Source organism: Meleagris gallopavo, chromosome 6, assembly GCF_905368555.1.
Source record: "Meleagris gallopavo chromosome 6, MGAL_WU_HG_1.1, whole genome shotgun sequence".
NCBI classification, from domain to species: Eukaryota; Metazoa; Chordata; class Aves; order Galliformes; family Phasianidae; genus Meleagris; species Meleagris gallopavo.
In genome coordinates this window covers 47,359,940-47,379,655 of record NC_139409.1, presented here as the reverse complement: position 1 = coordinate 47,379,655, position 19,716 = coordinate 47,359,940, and the positions used below count along the sequence as shown (strand labels likewise).

At 41.4% G+C, this 19,716-nt stretch overlaps 2 protein-coding genes across 6 annotated transcripts in view; one reads left to right on the top strand and one right to left on the bottom strand.

Annotated features, from left to right (window-relative positions):
- Window positions 1-3,503: 3,503 nt before the first annotated feature.
- Window positions 3,504-9,991, bottom strand: LSM5 (LSM5 homolog, U6 small nuclear RNA and mRNA degradation associated). Of its 3 annotated transcripts, none has more exons than XM_085226636.1 (5): window positions 9,754-9,991; window positions 6,889-6,984; window positions 6,099-6,126; window positions 5,402-5,474; window positions 3,504-3,774 (listed from the first exon to the last, which is right to left on the bottom strand). In XM_085226636.1, the coding sequence occupies exons 2-5, from the start codon at window positions 6,941-6,943 to the stop codon at window positions 3,742-3,744; spliced, it is 189 nt and encodes a 62-aa protein (XP_085082762.1). In that variant the 5' UTR covers window positions 6,944-6,984; window positions 9,754-9,991; the 3' UTR covers window positions 3,504-3,741. The 3 variants fall into 3 exon arrangements, with proteins under 3 accessions (XP_085082762.1, XP_003207351.1, XP_010711354.1); XM_003207303.4 differs by lacking the exon at window positions 9,754-9,991 and adding an exon at window positions 7,236-7,337; XM_010713052.4 differs by lacking the exon at window positions 9,754-9,991 and adding an exon at window positions 7,089-7,198.
- Window positions 9,992-10,091: 100 nt separating this feature from the next.
- Window positions 10,092-19,716, top strand: part of AVL9 (AVL9 cell migration associated) — a 35,303-nt gene continuing 25,678 nt past the window's right edge. The window contains exon 1 of one of the 3 annotated variants that reach the window (XM_085226631.1): window positions 10,092-10,289. In XM_085226631.1, the coding sequence (XP_085082757.1) occupies window positions 10,197-10,289 (93 nt within the window). In that variant the 5' untranslated portion in view covers window positions 10,092-10,196. The remainder of the gene's footprint in view (window positions 10,290-19,716) is intronic. The other 2 variants (XM_085226630.1, XM_003207302.5) reach the window with 2 other exon arrangements.

Here is a 19,716-nt window from a genome sequence, read left to right as displayed (position 1 = left end):
TCAGAGCCTCCAGTCACAGCAGATGAAAAATGATTCCTCCTTGTTCGTGCCCTTCCCACTGCAGTGGGCTGGGAGATAACAGCTGCTTCCTTGCTGTGCCACTACAGCAGGGGCTTCACACTCTGAGGAGGCCACTGTGAGTGGCTGTCCTGTGGCAAGCAGCAGCATCCCAGACCCTCAGCCAGAAACCCTCTTGGCCCGACAAGCTGGCCCAGCTCATGCTCCCCTCTGGCACAGGGTCAGGCATCAGCTGCAGCCCTAGCAGTTTCCTGAACCCCAGCACCCACCCCACAGTTACTCCAGGGCCATGTCCCCACACTGCTCACCTCTGCTGTCTCAAGCACTCTTCTCGGGGCCCAGTTGCCTGGCAGTACCAGGGAAATGCAGTCAATGCTGCAGGAATGGTGCTGAGAACATCTCCCAGAGCCCCACAGCACAACCCAAGGAAGACTTGCTAGTTTCTCCAATCCTCACAAATGTGCTCAGCCAGAGACAAGAGTAAATCTGGCTGGGTGAGGCTCTACTGTGCCCCAGTATGTGCAATAGGGGGCCATCAGGTCACAGTCCATTGCCCGGTGACATCACACAACATTACTTTGTAACATCAAAACTCTTGCTTGGTGTTCAGCTCAAACAAAGCTAGAGATGGACTCTTCACCAAGAGTACTGCAATGGGACAGTTTGAATTAGAAAGTAGATTTAGAGTGGATATTTGGAATAAATCCTTTCCTACGGGGGTCATGAGGCACTGCAGCAGGCTGCCCAGGGGAGTTGTGGATGTCCCAGGGTCTGCCTGGATAAGGCACTGAGCAGCCCACGGTCTAGAGAAAGGTGCTCCAACCCATGTGCTTGAAACTAGACCATCTCTAACATCCTATCCAATCCAAACCACTCCATGAACTCTAATTACTAGCTAAGTGTGTGGATAATTAGTTACACATATCTAACAAAGAATGTGTATCCAGTATGAATAGAACACAGAAACTCAGTTTTTTCCTACAATAATATGGCCATAATTACTAGCCGTAACTGCAATTTCTCTACAGCAATATAGCCATAATGTATTTGCTCACTCTTCCCTCATAATGACCATAATAAGTAACAGTAGCATGAAGCTTAATTAAGCAATTGCTTGGCAAAACAAACAAACAAGCCAAACTTACAGAATACTGTAAGGCAGACTAAAGAACAGTTGACCTTGCCTTAAAACCCACTAACATTTATATTTCAAGATGGCCCCATTCCCCATTTTTTATATAAGCTTGATGGGGGCTGGGAGGGGAAATTCAGCAATGCAAGAGAGGCTTAATTAAACTGAGAGACCTATCCACTTTGTCACCTGGGACTATTGCCATAGTGAAATGCTTTTTATAGGCATCAGCAACCTAACAAACACATGCCAATTATTTGAATTAAAGTGGAAATCCTTTTGCCTGAGTGCTTGTGACATCATCCATCCTTTGGGAGCTTCCAGCATGTCAAAGAAGTAAATAGAGAAACAGAGAAAAAAAAAATAATCATGAAATCAGCAGGAAAAAGCTTCCTTGCACTTTCGAAGCAACAGACTATGGGACTATTGAACACAATGCAAATCAAACCACTCTAGAATACTTTCAAATTTTCAGCTCATAGTTACAAATCTTTCCATCTTATAACGTGAACAGCATTAAATGTAAACAGCATTTAGAAGCAAAGAAACTGTCTTCAGAGTGATGTCTGCAAGTCATGAAGAAAAATGCCCTCCTGAGACAACAGTCTTAGCACTCTGAAGGGAGCATGCAACCAACAGAACAAGGAAGCAAAGGAACACATTTTTTTAATTCCAGAAGAAACAAAATCCTGACAGCATAAAATATCTATGCTGCTTGAATAAAACTCTTGAAAGAAACAAGTTTACTTTTCCCTTTGAAAGGTTGCTTTTAAGCCAGTATCTGCTTTTTCCCCTCCCAACGCAAAACTACTCTTCAGCAGTGTTTTCAAAACATTGCATGGCACCCACTAAAATATGCATAGAACTACAACACTGGCTAGAAATCTTTTAAGTGCTCCAGTGAAAAGATTCATTTCTAGGAAATAAGGATCCAAACAAAGATCTTTTAATTAAAAAAATGTGTTTTTTGTTTTGTTTTTAAAGTATTTTAGTTGACATACTAAACAGCTCCAGTTCCTTCAGTCTATCCTCACAGGCCATATTCTCCAAGCCCTTCACAGCCTTGTTGCCCTTCTTTGGACCTGCTCCAGCACCTCCATGTCCTTTGTGTACTGAGGTGCCCAAAACTGAACACAGCACTCGAGGTGAGGCTTCAGCAGTGCTGAGTACAGGAGCAGGATAACTTCCCTAGTCCTGCTCACCACACCATTCCTGATCCAAGCCAGGATAAATGTAATGCTTAGATTTGATGACAACTGCAGATGATATATCCAGAAGAATTAGGTCTTAATGCAGCACGTTCCCTGGAGAAGGGAGAGCCTCTTTCCCCTGAAAAGGCTAAAGCAAAAAATTCTCAACATACGTCAATCTGAAACCCAACTAATAGAACTCAGCTCTTTGTCAGATATAGCAAAGCAAAAGGACCCAGGGCTACTTCCTCACAGTATTCTACTCCCAAACTCCTTTCTTCAACTCTTCTTTCCATTCCTGGTAATGGGAAAGTAGGGCATTTCCTCCTGCCTCTGAGTCCATACTCTACCCTATGTATCTCTATAGCAACAGAAGGCACCTGCAATTCTTCACCATAGAGATTCAAACATAGGAATCGGGTAAGTATATGATGGAAGTACAAGCTGCATTGGACGTGATTCAGAATCAGATGTTTGCTCACCTGAATGACCAACACGTACACCAATGTCTTACTTCATAGAAATTCTCCTGAAGCAGGAGCTACCCCCAGCATCTGTCAATTCCTCAAATCAAAATGAGGAAAACAAAATGAGAGTGAAGACCATCTTTTGACTAAAATGACTACTCCAAACTCTAAGCTGCCATAGACAGCTCCTAGCTTAAAAGTATAAACAGCACCACTTAGTGGTAAAGATGAAATCATCACTGATGTGAATTTAAAAGTTTTATCAGCCTTTTACTGCTGAATATGGACTAAAGTCTGGCCTGTCTGTCAAATATCGTTAGTGTCTTTACTGTAAGAAAGTGTATATACCAAGCTAAAGATGGCCAAGAGAGCTGAAACTCACACAGCAGAACCAAAGGCTGCTGAGCATCAAATAGATGCATTCACTTGGCAAGCATTTCCAGAATCCTACAGCACTTTTCCACATGGCTACTGGTGTCACAGCATGAAGCAGAGTTTAAACAAAGGATCCAGCTTTGTGTTGACTGTATTCAATTAAGAAATATGCTTCTATTTTATATAGGTCTGGGCCATAAATGAATGCAATAAACAGAAAACCAGAAAACCGACAGTAACTGAAACACAGTTTTAAACTGATTGATGGAATAGAAAAACAGTTCTTATAAACTGCTGCTCTGACATGACAAAGTACAACACTTAACAAAACAAAAGCCTTTATTCTGAGCAAGTTAGTATGTCTTTACAAGAAAGTCATGATTTCAACTTACAAAGTCAGCATTAGCAATGCATCTTTCCTGAACAGGAAATCTTTGTTTTTATCAAATGTCAACTGCAAGTATGTAAATAAACAAACAACCAAAAAAACCCACCCAGACCCCCAAGGCTCTATTTAGATGATTTATAACATGTCTTCATAGGTGACATCTGTATCAATTTATACTTCAGGTCCTTCTCCTCCAGGAACCAGCTGCAAAAGAGTAAGGTGATTTTGTCTTAGCACCTGGATTTGAATTATTCAAATTCATATATGACAGTTCTTCCTTTAAAACATTTTAGCAGATAGAGACTTCACAGTAGACCACAAAAATAGTTTTTTGGTTCATTATTGTCTCAAAAAAGGAAGTCAGTCACTGAAAGAGGAGTGCATATCAAAGAGAAACTCCAAAATACAAAGAATACTTAACAATATGCACAAAGGAGTTCCTAAATAACACATAGTATATTTTTTGTCCTTGTTATTCATTCCAAGGTGATGATTCCATCTTGAAACTCTACAGTTTGTTTTTAAAAGGACAAAGAATATGCCTCCTTTCAAGAGCATTTCTTCAATTGCTGATTCTTCTCCAGACCACTGCTATGCTGAGAAGTTGTTTTGCTCTTTCTGACTTTTAGTGATAAGCAAAGCTTCTATACGTATATATGTAAGACTGAACCTTTCTACAGACAGTAGGAAACAAGCCAGCATAGTATTTTCCTGTGAACAAAGAGCTGAAGAGTAAATATAAAAGGAAATATTAAAGAAAAAAAAAGTAAATAAAGGTAAAGGGAAAAAGATCAAAAATCATTTTACTTGTATTTTCTTAACAATGAGCAGCACACTTCCAAAATACAAAAACCTGGGGTGCTCTTGAGACAGATTCAGTAATTTTGTGGCACAGTTTTCTTGACGTAGTAAGATGTACCCTTAAAAGAGGCACAAGATCCCCAGCACAGAAGCACAGCTGGGTTTTGCTGAATATGCATACTGTAAGGATCACAAGCACCTTCTTCAAGGGAAGTATGCCACCAGACCAATTGGACGATAATTATTTTACCCATAAAAGCAAGAAAATGTTTTGAAATTAAGTCAAAACAGCTTTTCCTCAGAAGGGTGAGATAGCAACATGGAGATTATTCCCCATTCACACAGAGCAGACAGACTCAAGTCAGCCCTCCTCTCCTGCCACCAAAACACGAACGCCCTTATGCAGGAAGTCCAGATTTTGCAGCCATCTGTGCAGGTAAGCAAATGAAGCACTCTGAGACTGCTGTTGTAGTAAAGTATCCAAGAAGCTGCAGAATTCACTTAGTGATGCATAACTGCAATATTACTGTTTTAGTACTGATCTACACACATCAGCGAGTAATAAACAAAAAGTGCTTCTGATTTGTTATAGTCCAACCAAGCTCCACCTTATTATTTTTTTCCAGAGTGCTAGACATCATATGATAATGATTAATAATAGCCAAGTAACTTAACAAGCTTGAAAGTATCCAAGCTGCTGCAAACACATCTAGACATAATGGATGTATCCCACTCCAGAACTCATGAGTTAAAAGCCACTGTGTCAACCAGACTCTTCCAAAGATTCCCTCATACACCTTATTAAAACCAAAAATGCATTTACCAAAATAAAATTATCATCATGCTCATGCTCCTCTTGTCATGCATTTTAAACTGTAAAATATATGATATGTAGCAATAAGATCATATTTCCAGCATCATTCAAAAATACATATGCTTTGGAAACTACTTAAGTAGCTTAAGTAGTCGAATTAAATCACAGATTTACAGGTAAAGAAACACGAGCAGACTTTTTGCAGTGATGACTTACCATTGTTATGTTATTTCCATTTAGCAAAATCTGGTCTAGTTTTGTGATTCTTCTGCCTTCAGGCGTGATCTCACTGAAGCAATATTAGAAAAAAATATGAGCATATCATCATCAACAACAACGATTACAGTTTTGATTGCAGCAGTGATGCAAATCCACATATTAAGATGACATTTACTGGGAATAACACTGCAGCATCATCTTGATACACTGACCCCTAGGCAGGGAAAGTTACCTGGCAATTAAATAGATTCGTTGTACTTTTCTATTCAGCACATAAAAACAGATTTGCTCTCTAAAACTTGGCAATTTCTTCAGTAACACTGATACTCAAAACAGGTTTCAAAGAGCAATGCTGCATGATAAGGTAAAAAATATTTAATCCTTCAGTCTGACAACTTATTAAATCTTTAACTAGCCATTGTGGAAATGTAAAAAACAAAACTGGAAGGTTCAACAGAGAACCCATGCAAAATTAAGGTTACAAACTAGAAACTTGGTTCTGCGCATTCACTGAAATAAATCATGCGAAACTACTCTATGATACGGTTGTCCTGAACAGATCACCCTGTATACTTTAGGTCCAGGATAAAAACTGCTTAGTTTGTAAGTATTTGTGATTGTACAGACCTTACACCACATTCTTTCTCAGGAAACCCAAGTTTAAATAGCAACGAGAGGCAAAAATAATACTTACAATTCTGTAACGTCTTCTAACACCATATCTGAAAATTCAGTTTCAAGGAAAATAAGGCCCAGATTTCTTTTCATAGAATGACTTAAGTCGGAAGGGACCTTAAAGCCCATCCAGTCCCCAATAAAGACCAACCCCCTGCCATGGGTAGGCTGCCACCCACTACATCATCCTGCCACAGGGCCCATCCAGCCTGGCCTCATACACAGGAACAGAAGCATCCACAGCTTCTCTAGGCAGCCTGTTGTCAGTGCCTCACCACCCTCTCAGTGAAAAAAAAAAAAAAATCCTCCTAACATCTAATCTAAATCTCCTCTCTTTAATTTAAAACCATGTCCCTTTTTCCCCATCGCTATCAGACTATGTAAAAAGTCTCTCCTGTTTATAAGCTCTCTTCAAGTACTGGAAGGCCACAATGAGGTCACCCTGGAGCCTTCTCCAAGCTAAACAATCCCAGTTCTCTCAAACTTTCCTCATAGGGGAGATGCTCCAGCCCTCTGATCATCTTCACGGCTCTCCTCTGCAGCTGCTCCAACAGCCCTGCATCCTCCCTGTGCTGGGGACCCCAGGCCTGGATGCAGTACTGCAGATGGGGCCTCACAAGGGCAGAACAGAAATGGGCAATTTATTTCTATTTTACACTAAACTATGATTTTAGCTGCCAAAAAACAGAAACAAAAAACCCCACAAACAAACAAAAACCTGATACTAAACAGCTTAATATAGTGAACAATAAACGAACTGAATCTCCCCATGAAGTTGATGCCCACAGATAACATCCACCAAAGGATACTGACAAAGTCATCAAATCCCAGCAGCGTCCCGACAATTTCCTTATCGCTCTTCATCACGATATGGATGCGAGAACCTATACATTTATCCACAAGCTCTGTAGATTTAAAAACAACAACAAAGTGCGTCAGTGTATTTACAGGAAACCAATCAACCCTGTGGTACCCTCCGACGCTCCAGCTCCCACCATCTCCGACTGACCGAGAGGAACGGCTCCCCCACAGCAACGCTACGCCCGCCGCACGTATTTCCCGATTTACGCCCTGTCACGGCCTCCCCCACCTCGGTCACGGCCCTCCTCCCTCCCCGCCCGACCCCGCGCGGGAGCCCGCCTGCAGGGCAGCCCACCGAGCGGCAGGAGCTGCGATGGGTTGGTGCTCGCGTTTGCCGCCATATTGCCGCCAGACCTGGGCAATCGCTGCCGCCTCCCGCCGAAGTAGAGACTGTGGAGGGCGGGACGCAGCCCTGAGTAGCGGCAGGCAGAGTCCTCGTTCACCCGCCGCCGCTCCCCTCTAATGGGTGTTTTTCCAGATTTTCGCATCTGCCTCCTATTTATTTCCAAGGAGGAGTGCAATAACACTGCTCAACAGAGCGATTTCCCAGATATAAAACTGTTTTTCAACATAGTCACCACCATTAGCTGTGCACTTTCCCCGGCCAAGAGCAAGAGCCTGCATGCTATGCTCATCAGAATCTGCCCCAGTGAAAGTGACCCACGGTCACTGCTGCCAGTTTGAAATGGACTGCCTTCTGCTCTGCTGTGCTGACACGGAACCATAGAATCATAGAACTGAGTCAGAAGGAGCCCTTACAGGTTATCTAGTCGAACGCCCTGCAGTTAACAGAGGCACATACAGCTAGAGCAGGTTCCTCAGAGTCCCATCCAGCCTGATCTTGAATGCCTCCAGAGATGGACATCCACCACCTCTCTGGTCACAGAATCATAGAATCATAGGAAGGCCTGGGTTGAAAAGGACCACAATGATCATCTAATTTCAACCCCCTGCTATGTGCAGGGTCACCAACCAGCAGACCAGGCTGCCCAGAGCCACATCCAGTCTGGCCCTGAATGCCTCCAGGGATGGAGCATCCACAACCTCTTTGGGCAACCTGTTCCAGTGCCTCACCACCCTCTGGGTGAAAAACTTCCTCCTAATATCCAACCTAAACCTCCCCTGTCTCAGATTAAAACCATTTCCCCTTGTCCTATCACTATCCACCCTCGTAAACAGCCGTTACCCCTCCTGTTTATGCTCCCTTCAAGTACCAGAAGGGTGCAATACGTCTCCCTGAAGCTTCTCTTCTCCCAGCTAAACAAGCCCAGTTCCCTCAACCTTTCCTCACAGGAGAGGTGCTCCAGCCCTCTGATCATCTACCTTCACTGTAAAAAAAATTTTCCTTATACCCATTTGAAATTTCTCCTCTTTTAGCTTGAAACCATTTCCCCTTGTCCTCTCACAACAGGCTCTGCTGAGGAGTCTGTCCCTTTCTTTCTTATATCCCCATTTATATTGACAGGCTGCTATCAGAGCTCCCCACAGCCTTCTCTTCTCCAGGCTGAATAGTCCCAGCTGCCAATGGGTGCCATTTTCTCCCCATGGAGGAATTCAGTTCCACACCTTTGTTTCACATACACTTCCAGGTCAGATGCCACTTGGTCAGACTGCCCCTCTGCTGCCATCTGTCACACAGCAACAAAATATATTGGCAGGAATATTGGCAGGAAGGTTCAACCCCTACTGCCATACCACTAATATCCACCTCTGATGTCATGGACCAACATGATAAAACAGGAGGCATTACTTTTAGAGCAGCTCTGGTATATGGCTGAATTTTTATTTATATCTATTACATATACATTGAGAAAGAAAACTCCAGTAGGAACTTTTTTTCTAAGAGCTTCTGTTTGATTGCAGCTCTACCCTTCCTTCCTTTTTCATAAAAAAACAACCATGTCAGCTGTGAAGAAGGATGCTGTCAATCAGTTTTCCTGGAACAGGCTCACACTGTTCAATCCAACATTTAACATTTATATTGCCTTAGTGAGAAAGAAAATTTCAAGCAGTGAAAAAAATCCGATCATCTATTCAGAGAAGCAATAAGCCACCATTATTCAGCAGTATCATGGAGAAGCCTCAGGAATGCAAACCCATAGCTGTGAGAGCAGTGCTAGTCTGCCCTTTATTTAATGAACTGAGGATGAATTCTAAGTACTCCCATTTGTCTTCTCTGCTTTATCTCATTTCTGCAAGAGATAATGGATAGGGTTGTTTTTTTTTTCTCCTTTTTTTTTTTAATTACATTAAATATCATGAAAGTAAGTTGCAGAATAAAACCAGTAAGAAATCATTCACTTGCCAGTGCTGGATTGTTCCTTGTAGCTTATCTTTTGCTCCCTAAAGTATATATAATGGAACCTTTGTTGAAACAGAGGAACAATACATAATTACATGCTTTATTGTTATAATTTGAGCCTCTGGGTATTGTGTTAGCAATGAGATTTTCTCTTAGCGCTATTCTTTTATAGTTCTTTTCAAAAAGACCATCTTCCTCTGATTTCCACAGAGGATCTTAGTGACGATGAGCACAATGTCTGCTAAATTCTGTTGGTTTAAACAAACTGAACCAAATCACCAAGGTTAATGAGGGAGCGTGATCAGGGGGCAAGCAGATGAGGATCGTTCATTTTTGCCTCCCTAAATTTCCACTTGCTCTCAGATAAGCATTTGAACCATCTCTCTGGGATTACCATAATACACATTTAACAGCAGAACAGCGTGAGCAGCAGCAGCACAAACTCGATTTTGCTGATTGACGCTCAGCAACCAGTGTGGATTAAATCATATTGGGCTTCAGCTCGGCCTACCTTGAGCCTGCACGGCCTCCACTCGAGACGAGGCAGGCTGCAGATGCAGCTCTCTGCACTGTCACGGGGCTCTGAGTTAAAAGAGAGAAGAGCTCTCTCTCCCCCTTCTCTACCGGCAGCAACCCTGCTGAAATTTTAATAAAATAGCCCTAAATTTTAATGAAATAGCCTTAAATTTTAATAAAACCAAGCACTTTTCCACGTGGGTCTCCTCGGCGAGGCGGCCACACGGCCTCACGCACCCGAGAACCGCCGGGAGCCGGGGGACACAACGCGGCTGGGGGTAGGGCGAGGGGAAAGAGGGCGGCCCTGCCCCGCCTCCTCCCGCCGGGCGCTGCGGAAGCGCAGTCGGCTGAGGTCCGTCCCTCCGATCTTCAGTATCGGGAGGCGGAGCGAGAGCCCGGCCCGGGCGGTATCCTCCGGAGCGGCCATCGCCGGGCTCCATGGAGAAGCGGGGCGCGCCGCCGGCCGCCCCTCCGCGGGGCCCCGTGCTGCACATCGTGGTGGTGGGCTTCCACCACAAGAAGGGTTGCCAGGTGAGGGGCGCGGTGCTGGGCCCCGGGAGCCCGCCCCTGGTTCCGGGCTGGGCGAGCCTCCGCCGGTGCGGGCTGTGGCGTGCCGGGGCCGGGCAGCAGCGTTCCGTGCGGGCCTGCCTGGAGGAGACGGGGCCGCCCGACAGCCGTGCACCGCCAGCGTCCCGTAGGCCCTCCGTGTCCTGTGTTTCGTAGGTGTTTTGTGCCCTCGTTGCGGTTGCGTTTCCTCCTTTGCTCTCCAACTTAATCTTGGCGAGGCTGTTGCAGGAAGGATATTTTTTTTGCATTTGATCCAATTCAAACTCTTTTTTTCCCAAGTCTTACGTGAAGGAATACATCTGACGTTTAAACTTCTGCAGTCGTTGCACGTTCTGTGACAGGGCAGTATCTAGAAACCTGAGGAGATTGTATTTTCTGCTTTGGAAGGCAGTGCCGTGCTCAGGATCAGGAAAGCAAATAGTTTTCAAATGATGAATAACTTCTCATCACATGATTGCTAGTTTGTTTTTAAATGTTGTGGAGCTCCAGGGTAACTCTGGATGCTTGGTCTTTTCATTCCTAAAGTGAACGAAAACCCTCGGAATCAGACTTTGTTGCCCAGCTTGTCTCCAAATGTCACTGTTTTATTATACAGCAGATACTGTAACGTTGGGCTTGACCTGCAGTGAGTCTGCAGGACTAGCAGCCTTTCTTTGAGCAGATGGTTTTTTGAAGCGGTCGGGTATACTTTGGTTGCTGGAGAACTGAAGCAATCCAGTGAAGGAAGCACTGCTGCAGCGATGTGCTTCAGCATTTCTAGAAGTTCTTTAGAGAGTGACAGAAGGCAGACCAGTCTTTTCCATGGAGCTTTCTGTCTTTACAAACATTCTGAAAACATTATTTTATGCTGTTTGCTATCTGAGAATTTGTCCTGATGTGAACATCATATTTGTATAAGTTACCCAAGAGTTAAGTTAGTATTTGTTAATACTTCAGGAAATTAAACAAGCTCAGGATGATAACATGTAAAACAAACTGTCATATCACAGGGGCTAAAGCTTAGGAGTGGTCATTTGTTGGATGTGTTCTTAAATCCATCTTTCCAGGAGATTTGCATGGTTTTATAGTGCATCCTTTCTTCTCGAGGCATCCAGCGTCTGTTTGGGGGATCAGTTTCCAGATGTAATTAGATCACCTCGGGTTGCAAGGTTTGCAATATTTAGCAAGTTGCTTTCTTGCCAAATGCTGCTAAGAGATGAAGGTCCATTGAGTGTCTTAGGAAGAACACCTATAAAGGTGTCCTCGCCCTTACTGTTGGCCACTTAGAAAAAACATAGGTTGGAGACAAAAGTGGATGTAGGTTTCATTATACCTGAGCTTATACTGTTTGTAATATTATGCAGGTTGGATGCAATAGCAAACCAAAACTATAAATAATATTGAATTTTACCTTGATGCCAGTAATATGGTTTTAGAAGTGATTTTTCAAGTGTTGTCAGAAAAATGGGTGGGAAGAACTTCAAGTTTTTTTTTTTTTCTATTTTGAGACATTAATTAGAGAATTTGCAGAGGAAGGTAGTTTGGGAGGGAGAAGAAGTAGCAGTGTCACCAGAGTAAGAGCTGTGGGAATATAAGTACATTTTTTAGAGCCACAAACAGCCTGACTTTCTGAAGGAAAGCCAACTACAGCAGTCTTCAGACACATTAATATAAAAAGAACTGGATGAGGAAAGTTGGTAAGCAGAATGGGAGGCTTATTTCTTTCAGTCATATGCAGATTATTTTAAACAAACCCTTTGTCATCTTTTTCAGTGAAAGTAATGATATCAAGCATGAAAATAAAGATGGGATGGGGAGGCAAAGGCAGAAGTTCCGTTGGCTTGATTAAAGAATTCAGATAGCTCATTTCAGAATTTAGGAAGAATTCATCTGTGAAGCTGGAGTCCTAAGAACAAGGCTTCTAAATGTGTTCTACCTCTGACTGAACAGATTAGTTACTGCAATACATAGAATGTATCCAAAAAAGAACTGGAGGCAGGGAGATGCACAGCCACAGCCTAATGAGCTTCATCAGTAGCATGCAAGGCTCTAGAGAATTTGTGAAGGAAAGAATTTAATTAACAATATGAAAATAAGTAGAGTGAGGCCTATGTGGATTCACTAAAGATAGCTCATGCCTGACTGACCTGCATCTTTTATAAGAATTAATGATTGATTTAATTTATCAGTAAAAGAAAGGTAGTAGCTCTAATCTGCCTTGAATTTGATAATGTATCTTGCAGTACAACAAAATCTTTTTTGAAGCTGGAGAATTAGTACAAGAGCTAGAACTCGGGTAAGGACCAGTATGAAGAAGATCAAGCAACAACAGATTTGTGTCAGAAGAGGAACTGCTGATCTGAGAGATGCTTGCAAGTGGTGTTTCTCAAGACTGACTTGGGGTGTTGTGAGTGGCTATGGCAGCACATACTCAGTCAAATGTGACACTGATTACCAAACTTGGGGAGTCACTGGTAAAAGGAAGACTGGGATGTCATGCAATGACAGGATAACAATGAATACTGCGATGGTGGAAAAGGGATGCATGATAAAGTCATGTAATAGGAATGAATAATAATGATGTATCCTTAGGAATTAACATTGGAAGACCTCTGGAAGAGGAAAAAAGACTGCATGTGATCCAGGATAAACCACAAAAGTGGAGTGATTTCGAGGAAAGGGGGCAACATATGTTTTCCTGTAACATAATATTAATAGTATTAATATGTTTATCATTGTATAAACATTCTGATCCAACCTTTATACAAATGGATTCAGATTATCTCTGCCACTTCCAGAAATGGAAGAGATAGTCCTTGAATTGTCTGTTTTAGAGAAGCAAGATGACTTGGAAGAGGCCAGGTGGGCTAATGAAGTCAGTTTTGAGGCTATAGTCAGATAAATGTTTTCAGTGACTTCAGTGAGTATATGAGTATTCTACCCTTTTTCTCTCTGCCACCTTTCCACTGCTGCAAAGGAGAAGCAGTTCTGTGGTGAATTGAAATGGGGAACTGAGGTGATGAAAAAATAAGCTTTGTTTTGTTTAAGTTGGTTTTCTGCTAGTCAGTTCACTGATTCTGTTCAGAGTTCATCTGCAGAAGACAGCTCTGCTGATGTTCTGAGACTTCTCTTTTGATTATGTTTGCTAATGGTATTTGAAGTACTCATTGCACCACTGCATTACATGTGATTGTATTCCAAGTGAATGTCAGAAAGTGAAAAATAAGGAGGAAGAATGTTTATTTAATCTAAAAGACAGTGCTGGCACAAGAACAAATGGATATAAACTGGACAAGCTATAGATTGGATATGATAAATTAATTATAGAAAAGCAAAGTTATAATGCAGCTTTCGAATGAGAGTAATACAGACCGAACTTAGTGAAAAAATGAGAGATCATATAGCCTGTAATAACAGCAATTAAACTTGTTTTGTTTTGTTTTTTTTTCCCTGAGAAGGGTCTTTTCAGTTCTTTGTTTCCATCTGTGTTCTCTCAGTATTACCAAGAAATGCATACAGAGTTAGGCATTTTGACAGATTACTTCATCATAGGCGTCTTCATCACCTGACTTCCTCAGAAACTCTTGGAAAGAAGTGGGTAGTAATATAAACATGGTGTAAAGTTGATATGTATAAAGAGATGTGTAACTTGAAAACAAGCTGTGATACTGTGGTCTCTGCTGTTGGTAGCAAGTAACTAGGTTCTTAGGCATTCTTAGGCAAGCATTGTTGATTTTGATGTCTGAAGTATACAGCTATTCCTGTTGTTTAACTTACAGGTTAAACTTCTCTAGTGCTCACCTATGCAACAAAGCATTTTGTGTGATTTGGAAATGTATTAGAACATCTTTTTCTTGCATAGGCTTGAAAAAAGTCTGGATCCGTTTGTTTTAAAAAAGTGAAATCCAAGGAATTTGTCCATTTCCATGTGCCCCTTGATTCATAGTGCAAACACGATGTTCTTTCAACACGCCCCTTCCAAGGACACACTGTTATACTGTGGGTCTGATTTCCCTTTGAAGTGTGGTTATGTAAGAAATTTGAGGTTTACCATACATACATTTAGTCTGAGTTCTTAATCTCCTGTGTAATTGTTAAACCTGGAGTTGCCCCTCACTGTGAAGATGGTTTTGTGCTGTGTAAAAGTTATGTATTGCATTTTTAAAGTTAAAAAAAAAAAATAAATCCATTTTAAGAAGTTTTCTCCAGCAAAGCATTGAGTGAGCTTTTGGAGAAGCTGTGTGCTTTTGTTTGGTTTTGCTAGCAAGTCCCTAAGTTCCTCATTTGGTCCTATTAGCTACTGACTTATACTGTGGTACCAGGGAAATATTCCAGAAGTGCTGTTTGCTCATCATTTTGCCAAAAGGAAGATGGAGTTATGGCAGTATGCTTATAGAATGGGAGGAGAAGCTTGGCTGTAATGTAGATCCTTATAGTATCTGACATGCTCTCATCCAGCCCATTAAAGAAGGGAACGATAATTTGCTTGAAGCATGCATTATGATGAGTTTCTTCCCTTTGTAAGTACAGGCTGAGTTGTTATGGGAACCCTTGTCAGAACTTGTTTAAATAAAAGCAGAAATCTTGAAATGTGCAGAGATCTTGTGTAGTATTCAGTTGTGACTTTCATTTCTCTAAAATGAAATGACTGATTTATTTAAAAAGTAGTCCTAAGAAGTTGCCTTATTGATACCTGTTCAGTACTGATAAGAGTAGTTACATCCATTCATTGCAAGTAGTTGCTCACTGTCATCACAAAAACACTCTATTTTGATTTGATAGTAGTTTCTCCAGGCTTCTTGAGTTATACAGGATGCAAATGAATTGAGCCCTGTGGAGGAAAACTTTGCTTCATTGACACAGATACCAGGTCATTGTGATCCCACAAAAAAGTGCTAACTTTATTTCTTTCCTTCTTAGCCTTTCATGTCTTAATAGCAGTTTGTTCTTGATTAGATTGGTTTGTTTAGTTTATTACTTAAATCATACAGGAATTTATCTGAAGATCCAATAAAAATGAGTGGAATGCTATATATATTTCTGCAAGCAAACAAATCTAGAGTCGGGAATTGCAAAATTGGTAACAATTAAGACAAAAAGATTAAATTCCTCAATTGTCTGCTCAGATCATCTTCCCTTCTCAGCTCCTTACTACACAACATGTATTCTTCACGTGTGTGGTATAGTTCCTAGCTATAAGAACACAGAGCAAGATGTCTCAAGATGATTTACAGAAAAAGCCATACAGACACAAGTGGATTCACAGTGTTTTATTATTGTCTTCATACTGTCTCAGCTGTAATAGCTTTGGCCCACAATAAAGTAGTAATCTGTAGATCTTCCAGTAGAGGGTTTGCCACTGACATAAGCCTGGAAGACATGACACTATGTTCCTTACCTGATTAAGAATGGTTTCAATAGTTGTCTGATTAAAAAAAAAAATACTTGTCTAAATGGCCTATGAAATTCAAGTGTAGACAGGGTAAAGATGGGGAAAGGACTTGAGAGAGAGAGAGAGAGAAAGAGAGAGAGAAATCCTTAAAATTGATCATAAAAGCATTTGAACATAAACTGATTATTCTAGAGAGCCAGACAGAAACAGTGTAGTTGGTTTCGGATCATCTGTAGGTCTTTGGTTCATTAGCTGTTGCTGCAGGGAGTGAGTCCAGATCACTGGCTCTTGGTTAGCTCTGGTGATTTCCTACTTCAGTGTAGGAGTATAAGACCTAGATTTCAGGACTGTTCATGCCATTTTTTCTGGAGCAATTGGTACTGAGTTCCTTGGTAGTTTTCAGGAGCTGAAGTGATGGCTACTGATTTGATAGGAAATAAAGGGAAAGGGCTCTGCTGTTACAGTGAGAGATAAAGAACTCGATTTGCCGTTACGTGTCTTGAGTTTTTTGAAAGCGACACAGTGTAAAAAATTCTTATTTACCATATGATAGAAGTCCTTTGTAAAAATCTAATCTGAGCAGAAACTGGTGCACGTTGTGTTGAAGAACATCTGTAGAGTTAGGTGATCTCTTTGTAGAGAGAAGTGAGATGTAATTCTCCACTGGAACTCCTCTGTGCTAGGCTGTTTGTTTGAGCTCTCTGCATCTTAAGTTTTATTTATGTAAGGCAAGGCAGGGAGATAAGGCTGATGATGCAGGAAGGCTTAAAATATGCTAGTACTGTAACAGAATGATTCATTTCGATGGCAAAGTTAAAATGAAAACTGGTTCTTTTTAAAAGGAGAAGAAGATTTCAGCAAAGCTGGAAGAACTTAAAGGAAGGAGTTGCACAGAAGTTGCTGTTAGCCCACTGAAAAGTTTTAAGATCCCTCTACTGCTGCACTACCTAATCTGGCATAAGAAACCTGATCCTCTATTTCTGCTACGAGGCCATGGACTTGCTAAATGTGTGTAAACTTGGTCTCCACCTGTACTGAAGCCTGTAGGCTCTGCTGTCATCAGTTATGGCCTATAATCTACCTTCTCATTTATGAAGCAGTAGGACAAAACCAGGCTTTTCTGCATGCAGTGTCCTGAGCAATTCTGCAAGTCACATCTGTCTTTGTGCAATGAGTGAACATGGCCTAGAGTATACTCTGGAATGCTTGAATATGTTCCAAGTTGCCCTTTCTTACTTAACCATACAAATTTCTAACTGTGCTGTAGAGAAGTACTGTGTATGTCTTGGACTGATCGTGCTACCAGTCACTTCTGTTTGCTTGGGATCTCTGTTCTGCAAAGTCAATAGGTCAGCATAAGCTGCCATTTTCTATACACAGTGGAGAATAGCTTCTTAATGTCACTTAGTGGTAGACAACTGTAAATACAGAAATGCATATGCTCTTGGAATCCCAGTGTTTGTCTGAAAGACCTTTGAAATACTTTTGAGTATTTTAACATCATATAAACCCAATGTTTGCTTTATTCTGAGTATTGTGTGACTTGCATGTTTGTGTGAGTGGTTTTGTGTGGACTGTTTGAAGATCATTCTTCCTGTCTTGACTGGCTGTAAATTCTATTCTTGGTGTGCAAATAAATGAAACAACCAATATGTATTTTTTTTTTTAAGGTATCCGAATATATTTTGATATTATAGAGAGAAGATGATGATGATTTCTTACCTTCTTGAATTATGTATGTTCTCATCCTGTAATTTGAGAGCTTCAAATACTTTAGCTGTGGAAGGTAATGCTTATTGTGATCTGCAGAAATCAGCATGTGCGGTGGCCTGAGCAATCAGTGCGTGTGGCCTGTTTATACTTTTGTCTAGAGAGCATGAGAGGTCAGGTGAATATCATCAGAATTTTTGGCATGTTATATTTGAAGTTGTTTACAGAATGAGGAGTTGTCTAAGGGAAGAGCAAGTTAAACCTGCTGTTTCTATGAACTGGAACATTGCTCGTGTTTCTAGGTTTTTGTATCTTAATTATAGCACTCGATTCCAAGAGAGAATTACCGACCTCTAAAATAGGTTGTGCCTCTATTGGATTTGCTTAAAGCTGTCGTAACAATGTAAGTGCTGCGTGTGCCTTGTCTTCCTCAAGTTCTTGTGTCTTTGGATTTGGGGGTGTGCAGTAAGCACTATAGTGCAACAGGTGATCTTCTGCAGTGGTTAAATAAGGGCCTTTTACAGGAACAACAAAAAAAGAACCTTGAAAAGGAACTTCACTGAAATCTAGTTGAAGGGAGCAGGAAGGCCCTATTCCTCCTAAGCAGTATTAAGCAGTCATAGCTGAAATAATGCTGGTCCAATGGCACAAGGTCACACCACCCACAGCCTGTGTCAGAGCATCACTGCTCTTCCAAGAAGAAATTGCTCCTGAAATCCCCAACCTGGCCCTCACCTGGAGCAAGCTGAGGCCATCACCAGTTCCTGGCTATACAGATGATAGCCTGTAATCATGAGCACAACTCCTTTGTTTCTGTTCCCTGCTTGAAATAGGAACACAAAATGTTTAAGGGAGCATTATGAACATATTATCTGTTATTATTAACATCATTAAACGATTATAAGTATTAAAAATTAGCCTATAATGTGTTGAGCACTAAGTGGAAATACAAAGATTAGCTTATGCTTGGCAGGTAGAAATTCTGACAGAAGCCTTTTAGCTTTATTAGAAAGGCTACTCAAATTAATGTGGGATCCTAATGGTTTTAAATTTACAATGCATTGCATAGTACATGGTGTAGTTAGTATCTGACTCTTTACTTCTGTAAACCATACCACAGATTCTAATCTCTTCTGTACAATTAACGGTGGGAGTCTTTGCATGTCTATGTAACCCATTTATGTAGCATTTTGTATTTGTTGTTCAAGGAAGGTTCCCAGGTGTGATGTTATTTTTTTGTTCCATTTCTTTGTTTAGTTTTTCAGGTTTTAAAGAGAGAGCTGTGTTTTGAGTTATTATCATAGAGAAAATAAAATATTTCTTGTAAGGGTTCCGTAGCATTTTCTCCATAGTTGCCCTGGTATTGCTGAAGTTTCCTAAATACCTTTTGTTAGTTACTTAACACCATGCATTGTCATTTCCTTTAGCTTTCATGTTGTTATCGGTCTGTTCTCTGTATGTGTCATGACATCCATTCCAGTAGCTGTGCAAGTGGCACTCTGTACCTGGAATCTTGACTTCTCTCTTCAATAAATGAACTAATACTGCGTTGGTAAAAGCAGCATTTCTGTACTTTTGTTGCACCTTTTAACTGCCTAATTCAGAATGTTTTCCAGTACTGATAATATGGCCTCTTCCTGCTTTCACAAAGTTGGCAATCTAATTTACATGCAGATACAATAGTTTCCTGTCCTAGCACTGCCTTGTTTTATGGTTTGTGTCCAATTGTGGTAATCCATGCCATCGTTCGTATGTGGTGCCAAAGTATTACATCTGGACAGGCACGTTGCTTCTGAAAGCTTGCTGAGTTGTGTATACAAAAAATCAGAGCAAGTTCCTTGCCTGCTGTAACATGCAGGGTATGGGGCTGCCTGCTTCATTAGTGCTCCCCAGGGCAGAGTATGTTATGTGGTTCATGGTGCTACTGTGCTGTGCTACTTGTGCTTGGTAGAGAGCTGAGTTTGTCAATGCTCAGGGCTAAACCAAATGCTACTACTTGTTAGAAAGGAGCGTGTTAACTGAGAGCTGTTATGGGACCCTCAGACATCCTGTGATAGGGAACCAAAATGCTCACTGGCTTGTAAGACAAGGAGATCGCTCGCAGCAACATGTGCTTTACAGATTAGACATAATGGCTGCTTCTAAACTGAAGAGTAAATATGCTTTTAAAGCATACTCACTGTTCTAGTCCTCGGTTTTCCTAGAAATGAGGAGCTGCCTTAACATCTTAACTTTAGGAGCTGAGGGGAGGCCTGATGGCGGCTGCAGCTCCTCACAGGGAGCGGAGGGCAGCGCTGAGCTCTGCTCTGT